The sequence below is a fragment of the Haliotis cracherodii genome, unplaced genomic scaffold (assembly GCF_022045235.1).
Source record: "Haliotis cracherodii isolate W230 unplaced genomic scaffold, xgHalCrac1.p SCAF_3, whole genome shotgun sequence".
Taxonomy (NCBI): domain Eukaryota; kingdom Metazoa; phylum Mollusca; class Gastropoda; order Lepetellida; family Haliotidae; genus Haliotis; species Haliotis cracherodii.
In genome coordinates, this window is record NW_027266286.1 from 63,242,506 (window position 1) to 63,260,597 (window position 18,092).

The 18,092-nt window shown below is 39.0% G+C and overlaps 1 protein-coding gene and 1 pseudogene across 1 annotated transcript; both read right to left on the minus strand.

Moving 5' to 3' along the window:
• Window positions 1–2,146: 2,146 nt before the first annotated feature.
• On the minus strand, window positions 2,147–7,573 carry LOC139476090 (alpha-L-fucosidase-like; annotated as a pseudogene).
• Window positions 7,574–11,001: 3,428 nt separating this feature from the next.
• On the minus strand, window positions 11,002–18,092 carry LOC139475806 (alpha-L-fucosidase-like). Its single transcript, XM_071259007.1, has 8 exons — window positions 17,740–18,092; window positions 17,204–17,310; window positions 15,998–16,128; window positions 14,031–14,164; window positions 13,574–13,671; window positions 13,237–13,369; window positions 12,298–12,468; window positions 11,002–11,266 (listed from the first exon to the last, which is right to left on the minus strand). The coding sequence occupies exons 1-8, from the start codon at window positions 18,090–18,092 to the stop codon at window positions 11,002–11,004; spliced, it is 1,392 nt and encodes a 463-aa protein (XP_071115108.1).

Genomic DNA, 18,092 nt, shown 5'->3' on the forward strand with positions numbered 1-18,092 from the left:
AATTTGTTCCAGGCCATGTTAATAAAACCAACTGGTAATGATTGGTCAATACTGATTGATTAAATACTATGGTAAATTGTGCAGAAATTATGTGGCACTTATTAAAACATATGCATGTATATGTATCAAGAAATCAAACATTTCAGTACCGAAACATCTAAACAACTTCTGTCGACATACACTATTCATTTGCATTCTAATTTAGCATCAATTTGTGTGATGCCTATGCACTTACCTGATGTATATCTTGCAACACTGTCAAAGATGGATTCAGGACTGATCAAAACAAAGATGCATCAGTGACTCTATGTTTAAAAACTGTTGCTACTAGAAAATGTTGTCAGTTTGTTTTTTAAGTTCCGCATAAAAAAGTTTATCATATAATAGGTAGGTTTCTCATCAGGATAAAGCCAACGGATAAAAATGATATCAATTGGGTTCATATGTGGAATACAGATGCAAATATCAAAGGTCAAGTAGGGACTTCTTTCAGTGTTTACAAACAAACATGGTGTCGCCCTTGTCTTTCCGTGATAGAGTCATCATTAACCCAGGAATCTGGATAAACTGCAGTAGGCCATGGGCTACTTAGGTCCACCGTGCACCCCCCACCTCCCAACAAAACTTACTTTTTCTGAAGCCTTAGCGTGTCCTGAACATGAAATCATATGTTAACATTGAAAATATTGGGATGCACATCCTGTTTTCATCATATTTGTAGAGGTACCCTCAAAATTGCAATTTTGCATTCAACGTCAGCGTCATTTTTGTACTGCAACAAAAAGGTCAAAAAATGTCTTTAAAATTGTCCAATTTCCATGTGTAATATATCAAAATAAAGCTGAAGTTATTCCGGTTACGGTTATGTTATTTTCATGTCGGTAATGGCCTGGAATCTAGGGACTCCCATGTGGGGTCGTAGCGAGTCTCAATCTTCTTGGTTCTTGCTGAACGTCCACATGTTTTTGTTGTTAAAGCTTGCAATATCAGAACAATTACCGTTGCGTCCATTGTTGATGTGGGACGGGTGTGTTGTGATCCTTGTTTGATGATAACTTCACATGATCTTTTTATAGACAAATTAAAGTCAAGGTTAGCTGATTACAAAAGGTGTCTATATGTTCAAGGTTGAAGATAGTCTTAATGATAATGGATGTCCTTGTCATGTTTCTGTTGTCTGTTTTTTATAACCTTCCTTTGATCTTTGACTGTATTTGGCAAGTGACCTGAGATTTTCTCAAAACACATTTTTTGCTCTGAAACACCTGGACTAATGAAGACGAATGTTATTTCATGTGGCATATTATTTCCTACGATGAGATCGTAATTTGTTGAAGTTGATTTTGAATATGTGTTTTTTTAGAAAATCAAGTTACACGAAAATTGAAACATCTTCTCATGGTGTATCGACACTGGGGCTTTGATCTGCCAGTGGGCTCTAAATATGTGCAAGATACTTTCAAGGCCTTGTTGACTGGTGAAGGGTTTCAGGTGGTGCAACAACCAACCTTACAGTCCTGATAAAATAGTGTTCCATGCATTCGTCTTGAAAACAAGGACCATCATGGGGTACATCCTCAGTCCTACTGGACGAGGCCCCAGGGAGCATCCACCATTGGTGTCAATCCAAAAGTGAATTTATGCCATGCATTAGTCTTAATAAAAATGATTTTAATAGAGTACAACCTCAGTCACAATGGCCACATGGAATAGATCTGTGTGAACTTTGATATGCCCTGAAGCAACATTGTGGACTTCCCACCATTAGTGTCAAGATGGCAGGGTTGGAAAGCCAACAGTTTAATGTCTGTTTCAAGGTTTGTCAGAACTATATGCATGCTCATGGGTTGCAAGAAAATGGTAAGTGTCTAAGAATTGTATCACTTCGGGCGTTCCTCCAGCATCAAGCTGAAACATCAGGACATAACTGCCACACTGTTCACATCAGTGTTAAACCTAAGTCACTCACTCATTCACTCATTTTCACATTCCATGCTGAAACCCCGTAATAATAGAAATCAAATTATTTTTTTCAAACATAAAGTACAAACAAAATGATATTTCAAACTCAGTAGGAGACACATGTCAAATCTATTCATTTTAAAGAAACTTACATGTATAGGAATACTGCAGCATTCTGATTTATTTAATTTTTGACATTGGTTATCTTGAAGACCCATCCCCACTGGCAGGGCATCTTGTTGGCAGGTATGACTGGAATAGTGATGCTAATCCCCCCAGTGGGACCAGCACTGGTCCATTCAAATGGTCCAGAACTGTACCCCAAGAGAGTGACTACGGTGTTGGCTGGGTCAGGTGCTGGTCTATGAAGGGTGATGACGCCTTCAGTAGGCCAGCTGAGGATGATGGCGTAGACATCCGTACCTTCACTGGACTTCTTTGATGTGTACCTGAGGGTTATGAACACAGTGATGTGTATGGAGGTATAGACATATATGTGTGCATACTGCGTAAATTCGCGTAGCTGTCTTTATGTTTGTATCTCCATAAGTACAATACTGTATTTATTCATGTATAATTCACACTTTTTTTCATAATTTTTAGACTCCCAAATTAGGGGTGTGTATTATACCCGAGAGTTAAATGTTACCCCTTTTCCCTCACCAAGTGTGTGGCCATACAACAGAATTGTATGACCAGAAATTACCGGTACTTAAATCCACTGATGAAGATTCTGGTTGTTAATAGTTGTCACTGACCATAATTCCGGGGGATTTGTTTCATTCTGGTAGGTCCATGGCCTTGAGCTGTAGATGGCCTCACCATTCACCTTGAGCCACTGCCCCATCTGCCTCAGTCTCTCCTCATAGATGGGGCTGATGACACCGTAGTGAGTGGGACCGATGTTCACCAGCATGTTGCCATTACAGCTGAAGATGTGAAAAACTGGTAAGGAGTAGTTTCAGAGCACACTTATATACTGGGGGTAGGGAGGTCCTGGGATTTCTGTTAGTCACTTCTTCAAAACATACTATCTATTTCTCTGAAAGGAAGAGCAGAAATTATTTTCTTCTTCCCTTCTTCTTCCTTCTTCAGGACATCCAAAAGGTCCAACAAATGTTTTATTATTTTGTAAAACCTTATTTTTTTTCAAGTATTTTCTGCAACATATTAAAAAAACCTACATAACCTATAGAAAGACCAAGAATGAGTTCAGCTCAGTGATGCTTTCAAATGGTAAAGAGTTTTAAGTGCGAACATAATATGGCTACTGTATTTGCCGTAATAACAACCCCATGATGCTCTTGGAGGGGCTCTAATTAAAACCATACACAATAATTCTTTTCATCTCTCACAAATGGCATCTAAACGTTGCAAAAAAAATCCAGTGAGTCATATGTCTACAAGGACAGGTTAGGGAACTGATATGCCGACCATGCTTGCTAAGTTTCTTTGCAGTTTATATCTCCAATTAATTGTCTACACATATGAAAGGCCTCAGCTACGCACCTTTTAGACACTGATTTTTCTGTAACTTTGACCTTTTTTTTTAGAAAATGATATCAATTATCATTGTGATATATGTCCTGGAGGACCTCAACAGTCATTTCTGACTTGATCGCCGATAAACAAGACTGGCGCCATGTTTGTTTTAAACAATGACAGTAATACCTATGTAAACCTTTTTTGTTTGCATATTTATCCGTATATAACCTGTATTGATAGAGTTTTTTATCTGTTGTCTATCTCTTGCTGAGAAACCTACCCATCACATGATAAAGTGATTTACCTGACAGTTTTAGCTAAAGTCTCAATGAGCTCCTCTATAGTCAGGTAGTCTGACAGGGGAGCTTCACGGCGGAACCCCCAGGACTTCTTGTCTATTGTCATGGCATTCACCCACTTGTGCTTCTGCAGAACACCTGAAACATCAGCCAATTAGAGCTTCTGTTAGAGGAACAACAACAAAGTTGCATTGGGAGCCAACAAAATTAATACATTGCTTTAAATGAGAATCTGATAGCTTCTTATCAGGGATTAATTGCTTGAAATACAGTTGATTATGGAGTAAAACAACATCCACTCACTTCCTGTTGGCAGTATTTATCGTGAAGCCTTTATCTCTTACCAGGGTTGTACCTGTCACCACATGTGTAGACGCCGCCATGGTTACATTTGCAGACAGTGCCCCACCGGTCATTGGTCACAACAACATCCTTGACTGGGCTAAACAAAGAACAATTGATATTAAGATTCATCGCCGTGGGTTAGATTTTTACTCCACAATTAATAATCAGTGATGATTGACACGTGATGAGCAGACCAGGTTTCTCCACACATTTGATCTCAGAAATCTGGTTATGTACAGGGATTTGATCGTCTTGCCAATTTAATTTACTATTTTCAGAAAATAGACAAAAAGATTCAACAAAGTCAATGTAGGAATATCCCTTCAAGTTGATAAAACCTACTTGTTTTGTTACACCTCTTGATTATTTCACCTGACTACCAATGTTTTTAATACCTGTGAAGAGCCAGGAATTGGTCTTCAGCAACCAATGCCTGCCGTAAAAGGCAACTATGCTTGTCGTAAAAGGCAACAAACGGGATCGGTTGGTAAGACCAGCTGACTTCATTAGCATTGATGCATGTCATCGTATCCCAATTGCGTAGTTCAATGCTCATGATATCAATCACTGGATTGTCTGGTCTGGACTCGGTTATTTACAGACTGCCATCATACAGCTGGAATATTGCTAAGTGTGGTGTTAAACAACAAACAAATAAACAATCATTTTAAGCTTTAAATAATAATACAATTTGTAAAAAAAACCTAAAAAACTATATAGTAATATTCATTGTGACCACCAGCCACATGGTTTGAGGGGACCAAAGAAGAAAGTATCCTCAAATGGAACTTTTAATGATTGTGGCACACTCAGCAATATTCCAGCTGTATGATGGCCTTGTGTAAATAATCAAACCTTGACCAGACAATCCAGTGATTGATATAATTATAAATAAAACTGACGAAACAAATAAAGGCGACAAAACCCTATCTACATTCACAAGAAATCTCTGCCAAAAGCAGATTCAATTGTAGGATTTTCATTTCATCATAACCATATGTTAATGAATCACTATCAAATAGTTATGACACCAGGTGTTCATGAAAAGGCATAACCTGCCCCACCAGTAGCACCTGTCACAAACACATGCAAAGACAAGTCAATTGTTCACCTGAAAAAAACACAGAAACAGATGGTACATGTGAATATTATATTTTGAAAGCTTTACTTAGGCTTTGTGTTATGAACAAGAGTCGTATGATGCCCTTGAAATCTTGAAATACAAGCACCAAAGGCTGGAGCTGCAATGATCCACCTGTTCAGGGTCCACACAGTCAACCAAGCCACCAAATCTGATCTATCATTTCAGTCACCTTTTACAACAAGTATATGTTGCTTGGGACCAATTTGACCCTAGAATTACCATGGCTTAGCTCACCTGTCATTGTAGAGCCATGCCAGGAACTCCCTCGAGCCCCAGTAGGAGGCTGAGGCAACTGCATCTCCATCAGACCACACAATGTCAGGCTTGTAGGTGTTCACAAGCTCATACAGTTCTGGCATTGTCTTGGTCTGAATGAGATAATATTGACTTATTAACATTTCTAACAATCTATAATTGTACACATACTTTAATCCTAATTTGCAACCATTTTGATGCAACCAATTTGATGTTATATGTTATCATGTACAATGCAATGTTGATAATGTTATGCAGTAATAATATTTCAAGTATTTGTACTATTTTAAGTATTTTCATGAAAACATATGGGAATTGGTTCCAAATGAGGGAAGGGTTTGTTTCCAGAGAACCAGAAAGATTTTTATGCAATAATGTTTCATGTTTGCGATACATACCACAATATATTGCATGTAATCTTCTGTCTGTAATTTGTTGTGACCATGAAGTAAACCAAAACTTACACGAACCATTGTTTACTACCTCGTAGTCATCAGCCATTTTGTTGGATGTTGCTATGGTCGGACACGCATAATATTCGCATTGTATACACGACTAGTTTCGTTTTTTATATTTCTGAATTTTGTTACTAAATTTCAATTTGACATGTAAACATTTTTAACAAGATGAACATATGCATGATTTTGATAAATTCAGTATACCAGTATTTTCCAAACATATAGTGATTAGTATTCATTAGTATTTTATATTGTGGTATTCAGGTACATCAATGATACTGTGCACCTCTGATGAAGATCAAGTCACAGAGGGCTGTTTGTTTGTCATTGGTGATAACCTTGTGTGTTTGTATGCCTGGACATAACATGCAGTATTAAAGCAAAGGGATAGTTATTTCACAGGAGTGTTCTCACCAACACAAACTCCCGTGTTGTGAAGTTGTTGGCCTGGTCCTTCAGATAGAGAGGATGGAACCACTCAAACAGAGAGTGATACAGGCCGAAGTGGAGGTCTGTCTTGCTGCGGATGGCCTGCTCCAGCTCACCTGGCAACACATGTATTCATCAGTGAATTTATTTGTTGGTTTAGTGCCACACTCAGCAGTATTACAACTGAAGATGACACCTCTGTTAATAATCAAATCTGGACCAGACAATCCAGTGATATTGTCAGCAATTACTTATGCCATTTGGTTACATGCAGTCAACCAGTCACTGAGTCTGACCATCCGATCCATCATGTCACATTATAGGCTTAATCCACATAGAGGGTTGACTACCTGAATTATCATTCCACTGACCACTTTATCCACATGGAGGCTAGGGTTTTGGGATGGTCAGGTAGCCTAGTTGTTAAAGCATTCTCTCGTCACGCCTAAGACCCAGGGTTGATTCCTGACATGGGCACAATGTGCGAAGCCCATTTCTGGTGTGCCCTGCTGTGATATTGCTGGAATACTGCTAAAGTGGCGTAAAACCACTCACTCACTCACTCACTCACTCACTCACTCACTCACTCACTCACTCACCCATATAGATTCTTACCCACAATGTCTCTTTTTGATCCAACCATCTGTGAGTTCCAGTTGAAGGAAACATTGGCCAGTTACAGAACCCTTCATGGTGCTTGCCTACAAACACCATATACCTACAACAAACAATCATGGTGTTAAATGAGGGCATGGTGAGGCCGGTCGTCTACTGCACTGTATAGGAATAGTAGCAATCATCTCATACTTAGCTCCAGAGTCTGCAAAAAGCTCGGCCCATGTGTTTGCATCATAGAATTCAGCTGTAAAATCTTTAGCAAAATCTGCATATGTCCAGTCTGGTCTGTAGTTTTTCTTCATGAAGTCTATGTACTGAGCTTGCTTCTTCCCCTCCCAGAGATCCCAGAACCATTCATTACCGTAACTTGGTACTGAGAACACTCCCCAGTGGATGAAGATTCCCAGTTTAGCTTCATCGTACCACGACGGAAGTGGGCGGGAATCTAGGGATGCCCAGTTGGGTTCATAGCGAATTTCTGGACTTTCTTCATTGTGTAAAGCACTTGCTCGGATAGTTACAAGGATGGTCAGGAAAATTGTACCAGCTAGAAGGGTAGCCATTTCAACAGTGGTGACATTTGTTGCTGTTAAGATAGGACTGTGAGTGTTATCACTTCATGGCCTAGGTGTTACACCATCAGTGTAATCTGGGACAAAGTCATGATATTGATTATGTGGTGAACTATGTGTGATGTGGCCATGACACAGAGTGACCTTGTCCTGAAGATACAGAGCGTGAAACCATTCAAACAGGTCGTGATACAGACCATGGTGCAGATCCATCTTTGATTTCCATGCTTCAGACATCTCACCTGTTGATAACATTTGGTCTCATATGAACTACTTGGCTTTCAGATTATCATTTACAAAATTGTTGAAATAAAGTCTGGAGACTAGAAATTCCTTTTGAATGATAAGGACAATAAATAGGCTTAGGTCACATATCATATCATGAGAAGGTCAATAAAGAAAACATCCTGTCATATGACTCATACAGACTGTCAATTTTAGGCCAGGTAAAATGTGTTGCCTGGGTTAAAGATTTTCAGGCCAAGTTAAAAAGTGCAATATTCAGGAGGCAAATATAAAACCAAGTGGTCATGACTGGTAAACAGAGATTAATTACAGAGGCAATATTTGTAGAAATTATGTGGCACTTATCACAATAAATGCATGTAGTCATTGCAGGTTTCAAAGCAAAGACTTACAAATCTATTTAGCTATCTATTCTAGCTGAAATAAACAAGTCAAATGTATTTATCATGATGTTTATGTAGATGCAATTTAATTAGGTCGAAAAAAAGAAAAAGTTGATGTTTCCTGTAACCCAACCAACCCATATTTGACTTGTGACTCTAAAGTATTATTACAATATGCAAACCCAGTTGTGTGGAAACCCGTCTTTTATGTACAGTCAGAAATGTTGTTGGTGTTAACATTAAAATCACCTCAGCTGAAACAGATTGCATTCATTTCTATTGCTCTTAACATTTAAATACTATAGTCATATCATAGCATGAAGCTTTCATTTGAGAGTATGTAGCAGTTGGGCAGTGGAATTCAACCTTCATCATTTAAAATATCAACGGGGTGTTGTTTTGTTGAAAATTTCTTTTTTCATCCTCCAGTAACTAACTAAAAAAATATTCTCCTACCTACTGACCCTTCTTTCTCAAGTCAATGTTACCTGAAACTTTTTTCTTCTTTCTTTGGCCTTATCAAGAAATCAAACTAGTGCATTTTATATTCAAAGCAACAGCTTTGTTTTACACTATTTAACAGTAAAACAGTATTCAATTATACTCTGCTTTAGCAGCAATTTATAGCCTATGCAATTTTCTGATGTATATATATACTATATAAGGTTGGGGGTCATGAAATACAAGAAAGCAGAAGAAAAGAAAGTGAACAATCAATTTGAATAATGACTCTCACAGATAGAATGGTTTGGGACCAAAACACCTCATCATGCCTGAAAATTGCAATTACTCTGTGCACATGGGTAAGGGGTCATTCTTGATTTTGACACTTCAGTAACTAGTTTTTTAAATCATTAGTATTGTCCATGTTCATTATCCACAGTTACATGTAAGCTTTCTACGTTCTCTTCAATGCCGTATTTGTGATCAGTTTGAGAATTCGTCGGCTATAGCGTGATAAAAGCCTTAGGGCTATTGGTATGCTTCAAAATGGTAAGTTTGTAGACTTTGGAGCAGATTTCTGCAGGTTCAAAATGTTAATGATCGACTCTGCACAGGATGCCCCAGGTGAACAACACCAGTCCAAGGTCAATTGATCAGAAACTAGGCTTTAAGGAAACATGCCCAAACATTCACACTGTTCAGTGAACCAGGCTCCTGGAGTTCAAGTTACTATCAATTTGATTAGAAATTGTCTGCATGCTCTGCGACCATGTGTTGAACCACCGTCAAAAACTTAACACCTTCTTGCCAGATGCCAAAGGTGTTTGGAGTGTAGAAACTGGGGGAGTTGTCAACAGTCTCATGTAGTGTTTTCAGATGAGTTCAGATTCACTGGGAACAAGTCTTGAGGTGTCCTTACGAACGTCAATGTAAGGTAACATTACAGATTTTGGGGTGGGTCTGTAACAATATGACAGGATGTCTGCCAGAATGCCACTGCATATTGTCCATGGAAGGGTCACTGAGCAGTATTGCCGAGACAACATAGATGTGCTGCGAGAGTAGTGGACAAGACTCTCTCAAATTGTCACTGACAGATTTATTCAGGCCATAAAATACCATATCCTAGTACATAAATGTTTTACCAATCGTAGGGGCATGACCTATGATGGATCAAGTCATCTCAAGCATCATTTTTTGACTACACACCTCTGTCATCCTCATAGGTTGTTTGCACCCTAATAATACACTGGACCCGTGAAGAACCCATGCATGTCGTATGGCGCCTAACGGAATCGGGTGGTCAGACTCGCTGACTTGGTTGATGCATGTCATCGTATCCCAATTGTGTGGATCTTTGCTCATATCAATCACTGGATTGTCTGGTCAAGACTCTATTATTTACAGACCGCCGTCATATGCTGAAATATTGTTCAGTGCGGTGTTAAATAACAAACAAACAAACAATACACTGCCAACATGTTCTGTAGATTGTCATGTTACACCTAGTTCTTCCTTTTTCTTATCCATCACCATCTTTTTGCACCTCTTTAAATTTCTGAAATCTGTTATTTTCAAATATCCTCTACATTTTTGGAGAATTTTGCAACACACTGAAAGGTGGATTTTAGACTTGTCAAAGCAAACATGTATTAGTGACCTATATGTTAAAACCTGTCGCTACTAGAAAACGTTGTCTCTTTGTTTTGTAAGTTCTACTTAGACTAGAATCTGCTTAAATAGTGAAACATATTTTTTGTCACACCAGGGTTTGCTGATATGGTTCCCCCTTAGAGAAAATCTTAGCCAAAGAGGTTAAAGTACAGTGACAGTCATGGTATATTGCCACTGGGGTTTTGAACTGCCAACCAAAAAACTACTGATGAAGTGGTGTTCTGTGCATTCGTCTTGAAGGAAAGGGCTTTCAAAGAGATCATCCTCAGTCACATTGGTTAGAAGACCCCATTGAACTCTGATATGCTCTGTAGCATGGCTTTAAAGGAGGAACTAGAGGTGTCATTAGCTCCACTAGTAGAAAAGCAAAACATTTTTTACTGTCTGTTTCAAGGCTTGTCATCACCATACTCATGCTTTAGGTGTGAAAAAAGTAGCATATGTCTGAGACATGTATGAGGCGTTCTTCCAACATCAAGCTGATGCACCATGATGTAACTGCAATATTGTTCACATTACTCACAAACTCACTCACACATACTGAAACTCCATAATAATACAAACCAAATTCATTTACCAAAGATTTAGTGCACACAAAGTGATATTTCAAACTCAGTAGGAGACACGTCAAATTTATTCATCAAAGTGAAACTTACATGTATATGATTACAGCATCATACTGATTAATTAATTTTTGACATTTGTAATCTTGAACACCCATGCCCACTTACAGGGCATCTTGTTGGCAGGTATGACTGGAATAGTGATGCTAATCCCTCCAGTGGGACCAGCACTGGTCCATTCAAATGCTCCAGAACTGTACCCCAAGAGAGTGACTACGGTGTTGGCTGGGTCAGGTGCTGGTCGATGAAGGGTGATGACGCCTTCAGTAGGCCAGCTGAGGATGATGGCGTAGACGTCCGTACCTTCACTGGACTTCTTTGATGTGTACCTGAGGGTTAATCAATGTAAATGGTATTCATACAGATATTAAAAAATGGTTCTGTCAATTTCTGACAACCCATTTGATGATGGAACCAGGTGCTACATCTCAGATTTGGGTCCCTTAGCCATGCCAGGATCTGCTGGTCATAAGTGTTGTGAAAGAAATTAATTTTTACATTTGCTGACTAAATGTGATCTCATTTGATCCCGGGATGAAATATTATGTTCCTGAAATGGAGCTTCATATGCTTTCTAGAAAAGCATAATAGGCCATAACAACTTTCATAGATCTCCATACATCACAAGGTGGTCCAGTCTTTTAAGGTGCTGCAATTCGCTGTGCAGAGTTGGGCATGCCAGAAACCTATGATTGTTGGTTCGAATCCCGGTTCGCCCTGATTATGTTTCTAGGTTTTCAGCACCATACCCTTGCTCGTGGGTTTCACCAAAGTGTAAACATCTGAGAACTGCATCACTTGGGGCTTTCCTCCCACATTAAGCTGACACTCCGTGATATAACTGGAGTACTGTTAAAAACCCAACTCACTCACTCACCTGAATGCATTAATGAAGTTCCCGCCCCTCCACTAAGTTCAAACAGTTCTATTTCAACCACTTACATTATTATAATGAAGAGCCAAATAAAAATGAAGGCCACCCTGACTTCAATGATCGTTGTTGATCATGCAACCATAGTGCCCATACATGATTATTTACAAGGTCTTGTGATGGAATATTTCTGACTACTTCATAATCCAACACATATATTGTGTCTGTTTCCTTATCTTTTGAAAGAAAGCAAGTAAAGCAAAAACAACAACTCTATGGAAAAATTACCTCATTTTTGTGTGTTTAATACACACTTTTTAAAATAATTTTTGGACTCCCAAATTAGGGGCGCGTATTATACCTGTGAGTTAAATGTTACCCCCTTATCCCTCGCCAGGTGTGTGGCCATACACCGGAATGGTATGACCAGAAATTACCAGTACTTGAATCCACTGATAAAGGTTCTGGTTATCAATAGGTGTCACTGACCATAATTCTGGGGGACTTGTTTCATTCTGGTAGGTCCATGGCCTTGAGCTGTAGATGGCCTCACCATTCACCTTGAGCCACTGCCCCATCTGCCTCAGTCTCTCCTCATAGATGGGGCTGATGACACCGTAGTGAGTGGGACCGATGTTCATCAGCATGTTGCCATTACAGCTGAAGGCAGATGTGAAAAACTAGTAAGGAATAGTTTTCGAGCACATTCATCCCCCCATTTAATATTCTGAGGGGAGGGGCTGTTTTTTCTTGGAGATTGGATGTCTTTTCAACTTAAAAAGAAAAGAAGAGCTAAACATATTTTTTTTCACTAAACAATTTTTCTCAGGATAGAGAATGTCCAATGAACAAATATTATTTTGTAAAACCTGAGACAGATTTATTGTTTTCCAATAATTATCTCATTTAAGTCAAATCATTCACCTCTTTGCATGGAGATCCGAGGATAGCTCCAAGGACACCTCCATAGGAGGTCGCATGAGGTGAACTTTCTGATCAGCAACAAGGCTTCTTTAATCTCAGTGCGATTGAATGAAGCATTTCAGACAAGCATATCTGATTTCTGTATCTTGAAGACTATTATTATTAAGGAGATCTGAATGTGATTTCTTTTTGGCAGTGCTGTTATACTGTCGGAACATTTTATGCCTCCTGTAGTTTGTGAGCACCATGGCATCTTCACCCGAAAGGGTTAAAATGTTGGGCATACTTGTATTATGTGGCGGTTATCTTTGGCAGAGAAATTTCTGAATCGAGGTAGAAAAGAAATGAAACTGACTTTTCTTTAGAAAGCTGACATTTGATCAGCTTAAGAACCTACACATCCTTCATTGTGATTGGACTGTCAAGTTCACTCAGATTCACCTGACGTGACCTTTTATGGAGGTGCCTGCAGACAGCCTTCAAATATAGCAATACAGTGGTTACCTGACAGTTTTAGCTAGAGTCTCAACGAGTTCTTCTATAGTCAGGTAGTCTGACAGGGGGGCATTACGTCGGAACCCCCAGGACTTCTTGTCTATTGTCATGGCATTCACCCACTTGTGTTTTTGCAGGACACCTTGAACAGCAGCAAATTAAATATTCTGTTAGAAGGTTAAAAACAGTTACATTGAGAGCCAACAAAAGTATTATGTTGCTTTAATTGATAATCTGATTGCTTCTTATCGGGGATTTATTGGTTGAAATACAGCTGATTATGGCGTAAAACAATATCCACTCACTTCCTTTTGGCAGTATTTATTGTGAAGCCTTTACCTCTTACCAGGATTGTACCTGTCACCACATGTGTAGACGCCGCCATGGTTACATTTGCAGTCAGTGCACCACCGGTCATTGGTCACAACAACATCCTTGACGGGGCTAAACAAAGAACAATCAACATTAATAGTTTCAGAAGAATGAAATTTTCAAGTGTTGCACTTTTTTTTACACGTTTTCTTGTAAAAGATGATGGGGAAAATATCTGTAAACAAAGAAAAAATCGGCCTCAGATGAAACTATTGTGACAGCTATTAATTCAAAGTATCACTTTTCCCCTTTTTGTTGTTGTTGTTTTGATGTTTAATACTGCACTCAGCAATATTCCAGCTATATGATGGCAAACAGTGTAAAAACTTGAATCTAGGTCAGACATTCCAGTGATTGATATTATGAACAATGATCCACGCCATCAGGGTATGATGACACAGCCAAGTCACCGAGATCACGCCTTAGCTCACCTGTCATTGTAGAGCCATGCCAGGAACTCCCTGGAACCCCAGTAGGAGGCTGAGGCCTCGGCATCTCCGTCAGACCACACGATGTCAGGCTTGTAGGTGTTCACAAGCTCATATAGTGCAGGGGTGATCTTGAACTAAAATAACAGGTATACCTACATAGTACAAAATACCTGTACATAAAGGGCCCACTTGCACTTTAAACGATGATAGCGCTAAGATGATGGTAACTCCCATACTTTAACATAGGCTTAAGGTAGTTGTAGCGCTCAGATGTCTTTGTGCAAGTGGGCCCTGGTTTGTTTGATGCATAGCAGCACACACAGGGTGATGAAACTCAAGATACAGAAACTATAGGTACAAAAATTGAATCTGGAAACTTTTTTTTTTTTTTAGGTGTTTGTTGTTTAACGCAGCACTCAGCAATATTCCAGCTATATGACAGTGGTCTGTAAATAATCGAGTCTGGACAAGACAATCCAGTGATTGATATCATTAGCATCCACGCAATTGGGATACGATGACATGCATCAACCAATTAGTCATCTCTTACGACCAGCATAGTTGCCTTTCACTGTAAGCATGGGTTGCTGAAGACCTATTCTACCCTGGATCTTGACAGGTTAACTTTGAAACTAAAACTTTTTTAACTTTGAAACTAAACATGACATTTAGAAACAATAGCATTTGTTTGAAATTTGTGGGTGTGTGCCCCCCAAACCACCTGTGATTAAGCGAGGCAGCTAAGGAAATAGATTGTGCACATTCCTTACCAATGTGGCAGGTATATGGTATTCTGTATTCTAGCCAAATATTTATTTATCTTAAATAATATTGATTAACTTTGGAAAAATTTGTTGACAAGGACTTTGATTCATGATATATGAATTGATCATATAATGGCTAGGTTTCTCGGCAGGATAAAGCCAACGGATAAAAACAATATCCGTTGGGTCATATGCGGATAGAGATGCAAATATCAAAGGTCAAGTAGGGACTACTTTCAGTGTTTATAAACAAACATGGCGTCGCCCCTCGTCATTGGGCGATCGAGTCAGAATTAACCATCAGGAATCTGGATAAACTACAGGGATAATTGCTATCATTATCAAAACAACAGTCTAATATACTGAAAACCAGTGTCTAACTGTGACGTAGCTAAGGCATTTTATAAGTTTTGGCAACTTTGGAGATATAAATTTCGAAACAATTTTGCGAGGGCACGAGGCCTAGCCAAGCGGGATCAGTAGCCATGTCTGTGCTTGTAGACCTCTGCGGCTTGAAACTTTCTCCACAAATTAAAATAATTGGATTTGGCCGAAATATGTTACCTTGTTTCGTTTTGTCGCTGTGTGTACATCTGACTACACTTCTTAACATTATGACAAGGCAAACCGACTGTCAACAAAGTCTGACCGTGGCCATGACATCTAATAGACTAGAGTTAGAGTAGCTGCCCTTTGACAAAGGGCAGTTACTCTAGCGGACAGACCGATGGATTGCCGCGAAAGGCAATTAAACACAATTGTTGTTTTGCGTATATGTTGCTTCGCCACTGTATAAGAAACAGATTGCAGTTGGAACTATATTGGCTACTGTCACTGTCCGACTGACACATCACTTACCCTGTGATGTAATAAATATTAATGCGCGCATTCCAGGAAAACTCGCAATGTTTCGGTAATGTTTATGAGAGAGGGAAAGCGATTTTGATGCACAGAATTAAAGAATGACATTATAGGATAAAGAGGTTATCACACTTTTGTGTTTGGGGATGGTAAATATCCTGTATTAAGAATAAACACTATGTATTTAGCTCGCCAAGGCTCGCTAAATACAATGTTTATTCCTAATGCAGGATATTTACCATCCCCAAACACACTCGCGTGATAACCTCTAGGTATAACAATAACAAAATGATCAGAATATAAATATATATGGATACTCAAGTTTAAATTCTTCCAACTCACATCAACAAATCTCCGAGTTGTGAAGTTGTTTGCTTTATCTTGAACATAGAGAGGGTGGAACCACTCATACAGCACATGGTACAGACCAAATCTTAAGTTGGTCTTTCCACGGATTGCTTTCTCCAGTTCTCCTGAAACAGAAAACATTCAAACAGTAAGATTAATGCCCCAAATTATATTTTATGATGTAAAACAGAAATGTGTCAAAATAAATGTCTCATCAGTCTGTAAAACCAATTATCCATAAACATTATTACGTTATGAAAGTTCTGAAAACTCCATAGGATTTTATATATTCAGAAACTGAGATGTATCAGTTTAGTGTGTATTGACATTATTACAAAACTATTAATTAGGGCTGCAACGGTTCACCAATACTTCGATTCGGTTCGATGCTCGATTATTTCGATTCGATTCTATTTTTTTTCGATTTGATTCACTAGTCTAATAATATACATGTGCAATGATTCATGTATAATATGCATAGATAAGTAACAAAACGTGTATTTACTTTAACTTTTTTATTGAATAGTTCAACACTGTGCACCAACAGGACAAACTCATCACCTCAGACTGTGAGGTCAATCTGGTCATCAGGGATGATCATGTTTTTGGATAAAAACACAAGCATGTCCACATTGTCACTACTGAGGGAAGCCCTCTGAGCAGTCACAACATCCCCGGCTGTTGAAAAGACCCTCTCACTAGCCACACTTGTGCAAGGTGTGCCAAGGCACTGTTTGGCATATTTTGACAACAATGGATACTTTCCCTCTCTCACCCTCCACCAACTCATAGGGTCAGACTCTAGGCTGGGCACCTCATGAACCAAATCGAAATCTAGACATTGTAGATCGAAGATCGAAGCGAGACGACAAGTACCGGTTCTCGTTGCACCGAACCGAACCGTTGCAGCCCTACTATTAATCTGATATTCTCCACCTCAAACAGTACCCTTTCCAACAACATCAAGTCTACAAAGCATGTGTGTGCATTATGGCTCTCATAAGACATTATATATTGTGCCATATGTGTTCCATTAATATCATGTAGACACACCCTAAAAAAGTACTAGAATCGTTACTTTACTTTAAGTCTTTTCCCAAATATAACATTTGTTACTTCAACAGTTGGGGTATTTTCTATATCAATATTGGATCAAATCGTCTGACACTAAGCTGAAATGTCTTTGCAAATGTTACATACCAACAATATTCCTCTTTGGTCCTGCTGCCATAGAGTTCCAGCTGAAGGACACATTTGTGGGCCAGTGACAGAAACCCTCGCAGTGTTTACTCACGAACACTGTGTACCTATTGGGCCAAATAGAGGAGGAATATGAATGATTATTCAAGGCAGAAGAAACCTCATTGGTTTCTGTTTTTTTCATAGATCATATGATAACATTATATTGATTGTTTATTAGTTTGATTTAAGTTCTGGATGAAAAAATACAAGTGACAAAACACTTTCCATATTCATATGAAGTCTCCACTAAAAGCAGAGTCCATTGTATGGTGATAACGATATCATGCGCATGTGTTTATGAATCTCTATGAAAAATTGATGATACCAGGTGCTCTGGAAAATAGATGAGTATATGCTGCCCCACCGGTAGCACCCATTATAAATACATCCAAAGGCAAGTCAATTATTCACCTGAAAAAACACAGGAACATATGGCACAAGTCAAAATAGAGAATTGTGCATCACATGTGTTCTAAAGTTGGAGTGACACTTACTTGGCGCCAGAAGATTCCAAAAGTCTAGCCCATTCATCCGCATCAAAGAATTCTGCAGTGAACATTGGAGCAAAGTCAGCATACGTCCAACCAGGACGAAAGTTATTTTTCATATAGTCAACAACTTCCGGCAACTTCTGCCGTTGCCAAAGGTACCAGAACCACTCATTGCCAATACTTGGCACCGAGAACACCCCCCAGTGGATGAAAATGCCAAACTTGGCCTCATCGTACCAAGCAGGGAGTGGTCTGGCATCAAGAGATTCCCATGTGGGCTGGTATTGGCCATATACTGTCAGCACTGCAAGTACTGACAGTATTAATACTGAACTTAACTTTGTCAGAGGAGCCAT